This window comes from Schistocerca nitens, chromosome 6, assembly GCF_023898315.1.
Source record: "Schistocerca nitens isolate TAMUIC-IGC-003100 chromosome 6, iqSchNite1.1, whole genome shotgun sequence".
Classification (NCBI taxonomy): domain Eukaryota; kingdom Metazoa; phylum Arthropoda; class Insecta; order Orthoptera; family Acrididae; genus Schistocerca; species Schistocerca nitens.
The window spans coordinates 200,076,703-200,092,880 of NC_064619.1; the positions used below are offsets into that span (position 1 = coordinate 200,076,703).

Consider the following 16,178-nt stretch of genomic DNA (forward strand, 5'->3'; position numbering starts at 1 on the left):
CTGGATATTGACTTCAGGCACACAGATAATCAAAACAATGTATCCTATGATTACGATGGATTTTAAGGAGACTAAACACCTATGATTATCAGTCTCTGCATACACCATCCATCTGCATCTAGAGTACACGTAAATCCCATGTGCAAGTGCAAGAATGTTTCCTAAATGTTTGTGTATCATTTATCAAAGGCAGGACATGGGAACCAGCCTGGGATTTTCTGTAGTAGGATGTGGAAATCTGCCTAAAAACCACATCCAATATGGCCATCATTGTCATCAATCTGCGAGGGTTACTGGATCCAGGTCAGGGTTGCCTCCTAGTGTCCCGACACGACACACTTATGCACTCTGCTATCTGGTGGAGGGAGTTTAGTCTGTGATAATTGCAGTATGATCAAATATGGAAAACAAATTGCTGTCAGCACATGAAAAACAGTTGTTACAACATATTTGTACTTTTCATAAAAAGAGTTGCAATATAATATGTTAACCCAGCCACTGCAGTTCATCTTACAGATGTGACTCCCCCAAATACAACAGCATGTATGAAGTGTAATATGGTGCATTCAGGAAGTTGCTGTGCACTGGACTATGGCTGTAGATTACACTGGAAGTTCCAAACAAAATTGGCAGAACTGTTTTTTCCTACATATTTGTATGGTTTTTAATTCATTCAACTTTTGCCTAAGATTTAACGGTTTGGTTCAGTTGCTGGTAACTATTTAATGCAATGTGTTGCATTTTGATTTTTTTTATGTTGCTTTCAACTTAGAAATGCATTTTTTCAGATGGCACATTGGACCATCATTTTTTGAAGAAACCATGAACAGTGTGTTTCGACAAGGCAATAAATACTTCTTTGTAATGCGGTTTGTCAACTAACTGAGAAAGTTGAAGACACAGGTTAAGTGTTTCATGCCAAATGAACTGGAAGACCACCTAAACCAAACAATCAAATGATGTTTGATATTTTGGACTATGCATGAGAGACCAGCAAAATCATTCCACAAATTGTCACAAGAAAGAGCTACTGGACTTGCAACCACACAGTAGTATGGCAAACATTTAAATCTTCCCACAAAGTGACAGCAATGCATGAATTGAAAGATGAGGGAGGATCATTAGAAGTGTATTCGTTACTGCAAATTATTTATATCTTTTACTAAAAGGAACACCACTTATATTCCTGACTGCACCTACAGAGATGAGGCTGGTTCCATCTCTGTGGTCATGTTAACACAAGACTCATTGTCGACAGAGGAGCCTCATGCTGTTCTTTTAATGCCATTGCATGATCAGAAAATTGGAATGTGGGTAGCAATATCCAGATGGCACATTGGATGTTCATTATTGTGATAAAGGACGACAAAATCAAATCAAGAAATTCATCACAACAGTGAGAAGGCTAAAAACATAATTCACATCTTTTATATTTGCAATACTAAAGGCAAGATGAGAAAAACAGGGAAGCCAGCAGGTGGGCATCCCCAGTGCTCTGCTTTCAACAGGAAACTTCCCACTCCTGAGCAACTACAGTCAAGAGCACAACATACTCTTGAGAGTGCAACATCTACGATGGAAACTTCGCTGTGGCAAAAAAGGAGGCAAACTGCATCTAAAAGCAACTGAAGCACAGTAAAAGGGATGAAACAGTGGTCTGGCCAAGGAGGCAGATCCCCAGACCCACTACACAACAGGAGCTATCCCTGCTCCAAAAAGATTAAGACCTTATAACTGAGAATAAAAATCACATTCATGGAGAAAGCTGAGAACCAGTTCAATCAGTGAAGAGTCTGTCAATATCCAAGGCAACGAGTCATGAAGTCCATATTTAGCTATGAGGATCAAACGTAAGGGGCATTCCACCAACTGTAAGGCTCTACAACCACAATGTGAGGGTGTCTTAACACAAAACTGATATGATTAACATGGAGACAACGTAGAACAGTAGATTCCTTCTGGGAGAAGCAGAAGGCTGAGTGCCATGTTGCAGTAGTCCCCTCGATTGTGCCATGGTTATCAGATGGGGCAGCAGCCCACCATACGTTGTTCCATTTCTGAGGTGAGCAGATAGCTTATGTACACCTGCAAATCCACATGTTTGATCATCAAAGTAAATAAGTGCTCCTCTAGCCAAACTGTTCGTCTATTTGTTGCCCTGGATACCCACATGACTTGGGATCTAGAGAAAGGCAACTGTCCGTAACTGTAAATTTTATTTGGAACATTTTTACTGTTGACTAAGCCCTATGGCTATGGCATAGCATTTATCTGGAACCTTTTGCTGTTGACTAACCCTTATGATGTGTCTTCTCTTGTCACCCAATATGTAATGTGTTACGACTTGTTCTGAGGAGGACCAGTTTATATCAGAATTTTTGATGCGCAACTGGCTGACTATGATTCCCATTGTGTAAAAGCTTAATACATGGCTTGTCTTACATTTGTTGATGAAGCTTTCTTACCTGAAGACAGGCAGAATTTTAATTTGATGTTATCAGAAGTGTGGGATGGGCTGCACTGTTACTTGTTTAGCAGAATGTGGGGAGGGTAGTGATGATGGTCAGTGAATTTCATCATGCTGTCAACAATGGGACATACCAGTACCTAGCTTTTTATGAACATTTTAATACATTTAAACAGCAGGTCTCCTGGATCCAAATATGGTTGAAACTGAACTGATTTTATGAATATACCAAATACCTGGCAATAGTATACACTGCTAAAGGAGTAAAATTAATTCATGCAATATAATCACACTGAACATAAAACTACAAAATCAGGAGATTCAACAAAGGCACTAAAGCCAGAACTGTTTAGACAGCATTGTTGGTTTTCAAGATTAGCAGCAAATTATTCCAGTGTAACATCAGCCCAAAGTGGTCAGATTTCTGCTGATTCAGTGCTTGGGAACAGAGGTTAAAATATTGTTATTCATTTTGCTTAGTGAAAGTGCTATAATACAGTAAATTGTAGCAATTAATAACTGATACAACTCACAGCTGTGACTGTTTAGAAATGTGGAAGTTAACAATACTTCATGAATCTTAGGTTAAAAACAACCGCAGCAGGAAGAAATTTTGGAGTCACAGAATTGGCATCACACGAAGATCAGATCGACAATCACCAGCTCAATATGCCAAATTTTCAAGGGACCCAGTCAGGGAAGGATTCATTAACTGGAGCAGAAGGTTTTTAGTGCTTGCCGGGGAGACACTGAAGACTTCCTGATTACTCAAACGATCCAAATGAGGACACTTGAGACAAACAGTTTTTAATTGCACATGTCGTGGAAATAGAATCAAGTACAAGCTGCTGCTTGTCAATCCTTAAGGGATGGGGCTTAAGTTACAATGCAGAACATTCGGTGAAGGAGTGTCCACAACATTTGACAAAAAACTACAATTAGTATATTAGCATCATATAATCAATTTAAAGAGACTGTTTACAATAGACAGTGTTAACTTTTTAAGCAGATCTTAAGACAGTTCCCTCATTGCAATGAAAGACACCTCACATCATAATTTTAATTTGTAATAACATTAAAGATAAAAATAACAAAAACTTAAAAAGGGTCCATTTGACATCTGACACCACCATACACATTAATTCTCTGAAATATCATTAGTGCCCTGGAAAATGAATTTTAAGTTTATTACATATTTCCGTAACTCATGTGACAAGTGAAAATATTGTAAAGAGAAGACGAACATGTTTCAGACTTGTTCAGATTTTTCACTTAATGAAAAGGGTAGCTTGCTGCTGTAAATCTAAACAAATGGCTCTAAGTGTTTGCAGGTCACCTTATAGGAGATTACAAAATAGTCTATATATCACCTTAAAAACAACAATGAAGATCATGTCCAGAGCAAAATATCACAATATGACCAAGATACAAGTGGCCATGTGGTGTTATCTAGTTTTGACAGACTGAAAGCTGAAATATTTCTACCATTATTTCCATTATGCTTTCCTATGACTCAACACATTCTCTATGTGATGAGTAGTAATCTAGTCATTCCATATAATTGTTAATATGACCAAAGAGATTCACCAGAAAACTCAAAACAGTATTTACACGGTTACAATAAAAGCAGACAAATGTTCGTCATCTCTTACCTTCACGAGGCAAAATTCAAAGTAATGCTGATTGAAACTTTTAAAAATAGAGGAAAAAACTAGTCCAGCGTTTTGAACTTATGTTCCTGTTCAGGAAGGAAAAGGGTTGAATGAGTGTGAACTTTATTTTCTGATGTCTTTTCTATCTTTTGTCTCTTATCTCTCAAGCTGGAAGTTGAGAACCAATCCTGCTTTCCAACTTAGACCAAAAAGCCCAATTTTCCCCACAAATGAAAGAACATAAAAATGCTGACACTTAAGGATTTTTCCTTCTTACTTTAAGGTTTTATACTGGCAGTATTTTGAATTTCACTTGATTAAAGTAAGTACTGGCCATCAATTCTGCCTGATATTAACTGGTGTTTCATACTCACAGCTTTTGTAGAATTTTCACCTTGAAGTCTGATCCAACCTTCTTCATCCCCTTTGTCATAAGAAATGTAAGCTACATCTGCCTCATATCCTGACAGTTTTTCATTAATTTGCTCCCTTGAAATATCACTGGTAAGGCCTTTCAGATGCAAGATTGCACCCTTGGGGAGAGCCTTTTTATCAGCCTGAAATAAACATGTTAAGTGATTAATATGTGTTAGAAGACATTTCTAGAATGAATCAGTAACTGCATTCATCACAAGAAAATCACTGAAGTGACCCTATGCCAAAGAATCAAACAGTGGAAAAGCCTGGAAGGGATGTAGCAATATTAGAGAAGGGAAGTTGCTACTCACCATATAGCAGACATGCTGAGTCACAGATAAGCACAACAATAAGATTCTCATAATTATAGCTTTTGGTCATTAAGGTCTTTGTCAATAATACACACCTGTGTGTGTGTGTGTGTGTGTGTGTGTGTGTGTGTGTGTGTGTGAGAGAGAGAGAGAGAGAGAGAGACCTTAAGGGCCGAAAGCTACAATTGTGAGAATCTTTTTATTGTGCCTATCTGTGACTCAGCATCTCTGCTATATGGTGAGTAGCAACTTTCCTTCTCTAACACTGTTACTTAAACAAATAATTCCCAGCTTTTAAAATAAGAGATGTCTCTTGCAATGACACTGAAGATTAATTTCTAACAACAAATTAACCTCAGTGGTATAAATCTCCCCTTTAATTATGTCTCCTGGAATGAACTTTGTTTATGACTGCAAGTTACAGTCTGTGAGATACATACTTTGATTACTGACAGTACAGTATGGATTGATTACTGACAGTACAGTATGGATTTATCTACAATATTTTTCTTTTATATTTATATTTTTGAGCTCAGTTAAGTGTAGATAAATATACAAACCTCATTCTGTGCACCACCTTTCCTCTTTGCCTTTGCTTCTTCTCGTTCTTTTCTCTTTTCTTCTATATAGACAGATCTGTGTAAAATAACATTTTTTTTCTAAATTAATAAGAATGTTTTAAAATAGGTGTATTATCTCTATCTTACCAGACAGCAAAAGGAAAGTAACAACAAATAGCATATATACAAAATAATCAAGAGCAATTTGCTGAAAAAAATTGACCCATTAGCTGATTTGTTCACTTATTTAGCATACTTTAAATTTTAATAATTTTGACACCTAATTTTATTTAAACACATACTTCACTGATGTTCATGCACGAACAAAAATAAACAAATAACTTATTCTTCGGTGAAGAAATAATGTTATTAGGGGAGTGTGGAGGGAGAAGATTCAGAAATTTGTGGCTGACTGAACTCACTAAAAACTGCCAAGGCAACCATCCATACAACACTAAAATACTCTTAAATTTTTTTGGAGGTGCACCCATACACTGCTGCCCTTTTCTGTTCAACTGTGCACATGTCCTTGCAACAGGTGGAAAGATTAATTTCCACTAGCACAGAAGTTAATACACTATGATCAAAAGTATCCGGACACCTGACAGACTTAAAAGTTCATGGCACCCACCCTCCATCAGTAATGCTGCAATTCATTATGGTGTTGGCCCACCCTAAGCCTTGATGACAGCTTCCACTCTTGCAGGCATACATTCAATCAGGTGCTGGAAGGTTTCTTGGGATTGGCAGCCCATTGCACTGAGGAGTGGTATCGATGTCTGTCAGTGAGAACCGGCATGAAGTCGACGTTCCAAACCGTCCCAAAGGTTTTCAAAAGCATTCAGGTCAGGACTCTTAAGGCCAGTCCATTACAGGGATATTATTGCCATGTAACCACTCCGCCATAGGCCATGCATTATGCGTTGGGTTGTTTGGGGGAAGAGACCAAACTGCGAGGTCGTCTGTCTCATTGGATTAGGGAAGGAAGTTGGCTGTGCCCTTTGAAAGGAACCATCCCAACGTTTGCCTGGAGCGATTTAGGGAAATCGCGGAAAACCTACATCAGGATGGCTGGAGGCAACATTGAACCACTGCGCCACCTCGCTTGGTGCCATGCATTATGAACAGGTGCTCCATCGTGTTGAAATATGCAATCGCAATCCCCAAATTACTCTTTAACAGTGGGAAGTAAAAAGGTGCTTAAAACATCAATGTAGGCTTGTGCTGTGATAGTGCCATGCAAAAGCAAGGGGTGCAAGCCCCCTCCATGAAAAACATGACCACACCATAACATCACCACTTCCGAATCTTACTGTTGGCACTACGCATGCTGGCAGATGAAGTGCACCAGACATTCGCCATACCCACACCCTGCCATCGGATCGCCCCATTGTGTACCGTGATTCGTCACTCCACACAACGTTTTTCCACTATTTAATCGTCCAATGTTTACGCTTCTTACACCAAGCGAGGTGTCATTTGGCCTTTACCAGAGTGATGTGTGGCTTATGAGCAGCTGCTCGACCATGAAATCCAAGTTTTCTCACCTCCCGCCTAACTGTCATAGTACTTGCAGTGGATCCTGATGCAGTTTGGATTTCCCGTGTGATGGTCTGGATAGATGTCTGCCTATTACACATTACGACCCTCAACTGCCAGCGGTCTCTGTCAGTCAACAGACGAGATCAGCCAATATGCTTTTGTGTCCCTTTACGTTTCCACTTCACTATCACATCGGAAACAGTGGACCTAGGAATGTTTAGGAGTGTGGAAATCTCGTGTACAGACGTATGACTCTAGTGATACCTGATCACCTGACCACGTTCTAAGTCAGAGAGTTCCACAGAGTGCCCCCATTCTGCTCTCTCAAGTCTAGTGACTATTGACGTCGCTGATATGGACTACCTGGCAGCAGGTGGTAGCAAAATGCACCTAATGGGAAAACGTACATTTTGGGGAGTCCGGATACTTTTGATCATGTAGTGTAGGTGATAATATTCCATTTTTGTTTAGACCATGTGTAGAGTTTGATAGACAGAACCCCAAATCAGGGGAGAGACAGAAGGACTGATTGTTGTGGTAGAGGTGGGGAGGAAATAGAAAGGTCAGAAAATAGAATATATAGAAAATTAAAAGGGTTGAAGAAAGAAATAGTTACCAAGAAGAATTGCTGAAGCCGAAGAAATTAACCTAAGTTAAAGACAAGCCCCCACCCGTAGAGATCTGAGCAGCTAGTCTCTGGAGGAAGAATCCACATGGCACATTGATGCAACAGGCACTGAGGTCAGAACTGTCACATTGTACACCACGTTCTGGAACAGGATATTGTGTGCTGCAATTATACACCATCTATCCTCATTCTCATTCCATCCAGTAAGTCTCCCATGACCGGGGGTCCTGGGTGACTTTTCTGAACTCTTGCGATTACTAAACCTCATCTGTCCTTGTCCTTTTCCTTTCCATTCAAACCTAATTTTCAATACCTTTTGTACGTGTATTCTCCTGCCACTGCTTGGAAAGTAGATTTTTCGTTGATTATACTATATACACTCCTGGAAATGGAAAAAAGAACACATTGACACCGGTGTGTCAGACCCACCATACTTGCTCCTGACACTGCGAGAGGGCTGTACAAGCAATGATCACACGCACGGCACAGCGGACACACCAGGAACCGCGGTGTTGGCCGTCGAATGGCGCTAGCTGCGCAGCATTTGTGCACCGCCGCCGTCAGTGTCAGCCAGTTTGCCGTGGCATACGGAGCTCCATCGCAGTCTTTAACACTGGTAGCATGCCGCGACAGCGTGGACGTGAACCGTATGTGCAGTTGACGGACTTTGAGCGAGGGCGTATAGTGGGCATGCGGGAGGCCGGGTGGACGTACCGCCGAATTGCTCAACACGTGGGGCGTGAGGTCTCCACAGTACATCGATGTTGTCGCCAGTGGTCGGCGGAAGGTGCACATGCCCGTCGACCTGGGACCGGACCGCAGCGACGCACGGATGCACGCCAAGACCGTAGGATCCTACGCAGTGCCGTAGGGGACCGCACCGCCACTTCCCAGCAAATTAGGGACACTGTTGCTCCTGGGGTATCGGCGAGGACCATTCGCAACCGTCTCCATGAAGCTGGGCTACGGTCCCGCACACCGTTAGGCTGTCTTCCGCTCACGCCCCAACATCGTGCAGCCCGCCTCCAGTGGTGTCGCGACAGGCGTGAATGGAGGGACGAATGGAGACGTGTCGTCTTCAGCGATGAGAGTCGCTTCTGCCTTGGTGCCAATGATGGTCGTATGCGTGTTTGGCGCCGTGCAGGTGAGCGCCACAATCAGGACTGCATACGACCGAGGCACACAGGGCCAACACCCGGCATCATGGTGTGGGGAGCGATCTCCTACACTGGCCGTACACCACTGGTGATCGTCGAGGGGACACTGAATAGTGCACGGTACATCCAAACCGTCATCGAACCCATCGTTCTACCATTCCTAGACCGGCAAGGGAACTTGCTGTTCCAACAGGACAATGCACGTCCGCATGTATCCCGTGCCACCCAACGTGCTCTAGAAGGTGTAAGTCAACTACCCTGGCCAGCAAGATCTCCGGATCTGTCCCCCATTGAGCATGTTTGGGACTGGATGAAGCGTCGTCTCACGCGGTCTGCACGTCCAGCACGAACGCTGGTCCAACTGAGGCGCCAGGTGGAAATGGCATGGCAAGCCGTTCCACAGGACTACATCCAGCATCTCTACGATCGTCTCCATGGGAGAATAGCAGCCTGCATTGCTGCGAAAGGTGGATATACACTGTACTAGTGCCGACATTGTGCATGCTCTGTTGCCTGTGTCTATGTGCCTGTGGTTCTGTCAGTGTGATCATGTGATGTATCTGACCCCAGGAATGTGTCAATAAAGTTTCCCCTTCCTGGGACAATGAATTCACGGTGTTCTTATTTCAATTTCCAGGAGTGTAGTTTCAAAATTTGATTATTTTTGTTGATGTATTAATCTTATTTACAGATATACATATTTCCCAAGCACAATAAATTCTTTCTGTGTCACTATTTTGAGGGCACTGAGACGTGATAGCACATATGCACTCACAGTATATATTCAATCCATTTTACACATGCCCTTTGACATACTTCTGCACTAATGCAGAAAGTAGACATCATGACTGACTGACCCACTCTCTCTCTCTCTCTCTCTCTCTCTCTCTCTCTCTCTCTCTCTCTCTCACACACACACACACACACACACACCACACACACACACACATTCAAAAATCTGAACAAACTGAACTATTCCACAGTTCACACTGACAAGCTGTGTGTTCCAAACAAAAGAAAATTCATTGTCACCACACTGCCTGTTGCACACACAAATTTTGTTATGTCCTCTTACTTAGAATGAGATGGTGTACTTCCCTTAATCAAGTACAAGACACTTACTTTCTGAACTTACAATATTACTAACTTGACTATGCTTATGGCCTTATCCCTCCTTAAAGATGCCTATGTCCAAAAAAACTATTCAAATACATTAATAATTGTGTTCTTCACATATAAATTTCAAATGCATTTTAGGTCAGTAAAGAGGAAAGGAAAAAATTTTACTTACTGCCATTTCCTGATTAGATCATTCCCATCATATTTTATTTCCTTGTTCAAGAATTCTTCAGCTTTTTCTTTAGTAGGGAAAGTGGCAAACACTGATCCCTTGAATACAAATTTATTTGTCGCTTTGTCCTTGTATGTCCGCATCTGTAATAAATGACTAGCTTAAGAATTTTGATTTTACCTGTTTTGTGACAGGTTCATAATGAATATGGAAGTAATTTTCTTCATAGGAATAAAATTCTCTCCCATGCAAGAGTGAAGTAATGTAAACTAAAATGGTATATACAGTACCTTGAAGGCTTCAGACTACACTATATTGCATTGTCTCTGAACAAAGCACAGGACCAATTGACTAATATGACTAACTACCCACACATAAAAGTCAATCAGCGTATACACAATGTGGAATAGCTACAGATTACTGGATTAGCATTTGCACTTAACACAAAATGTATTTTCCTCCTGCTGCTTGCATCAAGTTTTCATAAATGCACTTATCTTCATGAACACTTTCACCTGAGCTTACAAGCAACAACAGTTTATTCGTTCATTTTTGGCATTACGTACTCACTGCATTTTAATTTGAACTTAGTTATAGAATTTCCAAGTTACAAGTATTCAGGAACAATTCTGCTTTCATGTGTAATGTCTCCTAATCTGTTCACAGCTCAGACCTGTTATGTACTTAGGTGCATCTCTATGTTTTACAGTTCATGAGAGTGATATTTCAAGCACCACCACTTGGCTTAGTAAGTCCATGCTTATCAAAGGTTGGACAGCCATTATTCTAGCTGAACCTGAAAGGTGGTAACCCCTATCATTACGTTGTCTCAAAGCAGCACCACCAAAGATAGCGAGTGATACCATAGATCATGGAGTCGTTCCTTGACTAATGCTGCTTCTTCTGATGCATAACATTCCGTATGCTGGTATCATCTCAAGTTCAATGAGCAGGCAGAGAAATGTACTGCACTGAGTTCCTTCCCAAATGCTAGCAGAAGACGGTTATAGGTGCAGCTGTTTATCAGCAACAGGAAATCAGGATAAAAATATTTGGTGGACAATGGTTTTCATTGAAGTATATTGCCACGAACTATAGCGCATCACTGCAGACCTCTGACGGCATTCTGTTTGTCAGCAATGAGCAAGTCTTATATATTGACACAGGGAACACAGTTAACAGAACTGGATTTCAGACTGTGTCAGCCCTCTATAGCAATAATGGGTGCTGATATTTTGTCTTATTACCACCTACATCCATACTCAGTAACTATTGAGATGCATGGTGGACAATGAATGCTCGGCTCATCGACAGCATTACTGACACTGAGTACTACAGGATTTCACTGCAGTGCAGCGATGCACAGCACTAAGCTAACACAATGGAGTGATTAAAGTATGCCTCTCTGTTACATTAATTCGAAGATTTGACTCCTGAACAAGTGCTACATAATACAGTGCACCATACGAAAATTACTCATGGCCCATTATCTGTTATTTGAAACTGATAAACAATATTTTATTCAAAATAATCTCCATTGCTATTTATACATTTCTCTCATCTCTCCGGCAGGCTTTGAATAGCGCGCGCGCACACGCGCGCGCGCACACGCGCGCGCGCACACGCACACACACACACACACACACACAAAACAGCAGCTCTTTTGAAGCAAACCAGTCAGTGAGCCTTTTTCATACTAATTGAAGCATTGTTCAGTGAGTGTGTCTCCCAGTGATTGCAAATACACTCCTGGAAATTGAAATAAGAACACCGTGAATTCATTGTCCCAGGAAGGGGAAACTTTATTGACACATACCTGGGGTCAGATACATCACATGATCACACTGACAGAACCACAGGCACATAGACACAGGCAACAGAGCATGCACAATGTCGGCACTAGTACAGTGTATATCCACCTTTCGCAGCAATGCAGGCTGCTATTCTCCCATGGAGACGATCGTAGAGATGCTGGATGTAGTCCTGTGGAACGGCTTGCCATGCCATTTCCACCTGGCGCCTCAGTTGGACCAGCGTTCGTGCTGGATGTGCAGACCGCGTGAGACGACGCTTCATCCAGTCCCAAACATGCTCAATGGGGGACAGATCCGGAGATCTTGCTGGCCAGGGTAGTTGACTTACACCTTCTAGAACACGTTGGGTGGCACGGGATACATGCGGACGTGCATTGTCCTGTTGGAACAGCAAGTTCCCTTTCCGGTCTAGGAATGGTAGAACGATGGGTTCGATGACAGTTTGGATGTACCGTGCACTATTCAGTGTCCTCTCGACGATCATCAGTGGTGTACGGCCAGTGTAGGAGATCGCTCCCCACACCATGATGCCGGGTGTTGGCCCTGTGTGCCTCGGTCGTATGCAGTCCTGATTGTGGTGCTCACCAGCACGGCGCCAAACACGCATACGACCATCATTGGCACCAAGGCAGAAGCGACTCTCATCGCTGAAGACGACACGTCTCCATTCGTCCCTCCATTCACGCCTGTCGCGACACCACTGGAAGCGGGCTGCACGATGTTGGGGCGTGAGCGGAAGACGGCCTAACGGTGTGCGGGACCGTAGCCCAGCTTCATGGAGACGGTTGCGAATGGTCCTCGCCGATACCCCAGGAGCAACAGTGTCCCTAATTTGCTGGGAAGTGGCGGTGCGGTCCCCTACGGCACTGCGTAGGATCCTACGGTCTTGGCGTGCATCCGTGCGTCGCTGCGGTCCGGTCCCAGGTCGACGGGCACGTGCACCTTCGGCCGACCACTGGCGACAACATCGATGTACTGTGGAGACCTCACGCTCCACGTGTTGAGCAATTCGGCGGTACGTCCACCCGGCCTCCCGCATGCCCACTATACGCCCTCGCTCAAAGTCCGTCAACTGCACATACGGTTCACGTCCACGCTGTCGCGGCATGCTACCAGTGTTAAAGACTGCGATGGAGCTCCGTATGCCACGGCAAACTGGCTGACACTGACGGCGGCGGTGCACAAATGCTGCGCAGCTAGCGCCATTCGACGGCCAAAACCGCGGTTCCTGGTGTGTCCGCTGAGCCGTGCGTGTGATCATTGCTTGTACAGCCCTCTCGCAGTGTCCGGAGAAAGTATGGTGGGTCTGACACACCGGTGTCAACGTGTTCTTTTTTCCATTTCCAGGAGTGTAGATGAAATTCGCATGAAGCCAAGTCAGGAGAATAAGCCGTATGCCCTAGTATTGCCTAATTCAATGCCTCAATCGTTTCCCTGAGCTGCTTTGCTGTATGTGATGGGGCGTAATCATGGAGCAATATGACTGTTGCCTTTTTCCATATTCCAGTCTTTTCACATAATGCTCGATTTAAATTTATAATTTGCTGTTGGTAGTGATCAGTGTTAATGGTTTCACCAGGTTTAAGCAGCTCATAATAGATGACATCCTGATCCTACCAAACACACGGCAATGTCTTCTTTCCAAAGTGATTTGGTCTTGCAGCGAGGCGTTTATGGTTTGCCTGGATTCACCCATGATTTACGACAACGGAACCTCCCCATCGCGCCCCCCTCAGATTTTGTTATAATTTGGCACAGTGGATAGGGCTTGAAAAACTGAACACAGATCAATCGAGAAAACAGGAAGTAGTTGTATGGAACTATGAAAAAAAATAAGCAAAATATACAAACTGAGTAGTCCATGTGCAAGATATGCAACATCAAGGATAGTGTGAGCTCAGGAGTGCCGTGGTCCCATGGGAAGCGTGAGCAGCTGCAGAACGAGAGGTTCTTGGTTCAAGTATTTCCTTGAGTGAAAAGTTAAATTTTTTATTTTCAGACAATTATCAAAATTCAGGCACTCACACATAATCAGCTTCGCTCTCCAAAATTCCAGGACATGTTCAGATTTGGTTGGACATGTGCAGGATTTGACAGTCTACACATGGAAAAATTTGAAAACGTTAAAAACATATGTTTTGACAGAGCACAGGGAAAACTGTGCGACTGTGAAACTGTTGCATTCATTTGTTGCACTTTATGTGACAAACTCTTCTGTTTTTATCACTTTTTTGGGATTGATCATCACATCCACAAGAAAACCTAAATCGTGCAAGGAAGAAGAATCTTTTTACCCATTCATCAATTGTACAAGTACATGTGGGTCGACAACCTATTCCTGTCATGTTGCGCACATACCTTCACCAGTGTCGTATAGAACATATCGGACGTGTTTTCCTGTGGAGGGATCGGTTGACCTATGACCTTGCGATCAAATGTTTTTGGTTCCCACTGGAGAGGCACGTCCTTTCATCCACTAATCGCATGGTTTTGCGGTGCGGTTGCAAAACAGACACTGAACTTATTACAGTGAACAGAGACAATCAACGAACGGACAGTTCATAACTTTGCGAAAATAAAGAAAGTAAACTGTTCACTCAAGGGAAGACTTGAATCAAGGACCTTTCATTCCACAGCTGCTCACGCTAACCACGAGACCACGGCACTCCTGAGCTCACATTTTCCTTTATGTTGCCTATCTTGCGCAAGGACTACTCAGTTTGTATATTTTCTTTATTTTTTCATAGTTCCACACAACTTATTCCTGTTTTCTTGATTGATCTGTGTTCAGTTTTTCAAGGCCTATCCACTGTGCCAACTTATAACTAAATCTGAGGGGGGTGCGATGGGGAGGTTCCCTTGTTAGGATCCTAAAAATACACTCCTGGAAATTGAAATAAGAACACCGTGAATTCATTATCCCAGGAAGGGGAAACTTTATTGACACATTCCTGGGGTCAGATACAGCACATGATCATACTGACAGAACCACAGGCACATAGACACAGGCAACAGAGCATGCACAATGTCGGCACTAGTACAGTGTATATCCACCTTTCGCAGCAATGCAGGCTGCTATTCTCCCATGGAGACGATCGTAGAGATGCTGGATGTAGTCCTGTGGAACGGCTTGCCATGCCATTTCCACCTGGCGCCTCAGTTGGACCAGCGTTCGTGCTGGACGTGCAGACCGCGTGAGAAGACGCTTCATCCAGTCCCAAACATGCTCAATGGGGGACAGATCCGGAGATCTTGCTGGCCAGGGTAGTTGACTTACACCTTCTAGAGCACGTTGGGTGGCACGGGATACATGCGGACGTGCATTGTCCTGTTGGAACAGCAAGTTCCCTTGCCGGTCTAGGAATGGTAGAACGATGGGTTCGATGACGGTTTGATGTACCGTGCACTATTCAGTGTCCCCTCGACGATCAAGAGTGGTGTACGGCCAGTGTAGGAGATCGCTCCCCACACCATGATGCCGGGTGTTGGCCCTGTGTGCCTCGGTCGTATGCAGTCCTGATTGTGGCACTCACCTGCACGGCGCCAAACACGCATACGACCATCATTGGCACCAAGGCAGAAGCGACTCTCATCACTGAAGACGACACGTCTCCATTCGTCCCTCCATTCATGCCTGTCGCGACACCACTGGAGGCGGGCTGCACGATGTTGGGGCGTGAGCGGAAGACGGCCTAACGGTGTGCGGGACCGTAGCCCAGCTTCATGGAGACGGTTGCGAATGGTCCTCGCCGATACCCCAGGAGCAACAGTGTCCCTAATTTGCTGGGAAGTGGCGGTGCGGTCCCCTACGGCACTGCATAGGATCCTATGGTCTTGGCGTGCATCCGTGCGTCGCTGCGGTCCGGTCCCAGGTCGACGGGCACGTGCACCTTCCGCCGACCACTGGCGACAACATCGATGTACTGTGGAGACCTCACGCCCCACGTGTTGAGCAATTCGGCGGTACGTCCACCCGGCCTCCCGCATGCCCACTATACGCCCTCGCTCAAAGTCCGTCAACTGCACATACGGTTCACGTCCACGCTGTCGCGGCATGCTACCAGTGTTAAAGACTGCGATGGAGCTCCGTATGCCACGGCAAACTGGCTGACACTGACGGCGGCGGTGCACAAATGCTGCGCAGCTAGCGCCATTCGACGGCCAACACCGCGGTTCCTGGTGTGTCCTCTGTGCCGTGCGTGTGATCATTGCTTGTACAGCCCTCTCGCAGTGTCTGGAGCAAGTATGGTGGGTCTGACACACCGGTGTCAATGTGTTCTTTTTTCCATTTCCAGGAGTGTATATCCATTGTTCATCACCAGTCACTATTCAATGGAGA

The 16,178-nt window shown here is 44.0% G+C and overlaps 1 protein-coding gene across 1 annotated transcript in view; it reads right to left on the bottom strand.

The window, feature by feature from the left end:
- LOC126262836 (la protein homolog) overlaps positions 1-16,178 on the bottom strand; it is a 74,509-nt gene that overhangs the window by 8,628 nt on the left and 49,703 nt on the right. Inside the window, exons 5-7 of the mRNA XM_049959693.1 lie at positions 10,026-10,168; positions 5,408-5,483; positions 4,494-4,676 (exon numbers count right to left, since the gene is read on the bottom strand). Of these exons, the coding sequence (XP_049815650.1) occupies positions 4,494-4,676; positions 5,408-5,483; positions 10,026-10,168 (402 nt within the window). The remainder of the gene's footprint in view (positions 1-4,493; positions 4,677-5,407; positions 5,484-10,025; positions 10,169-16,178) is intronic.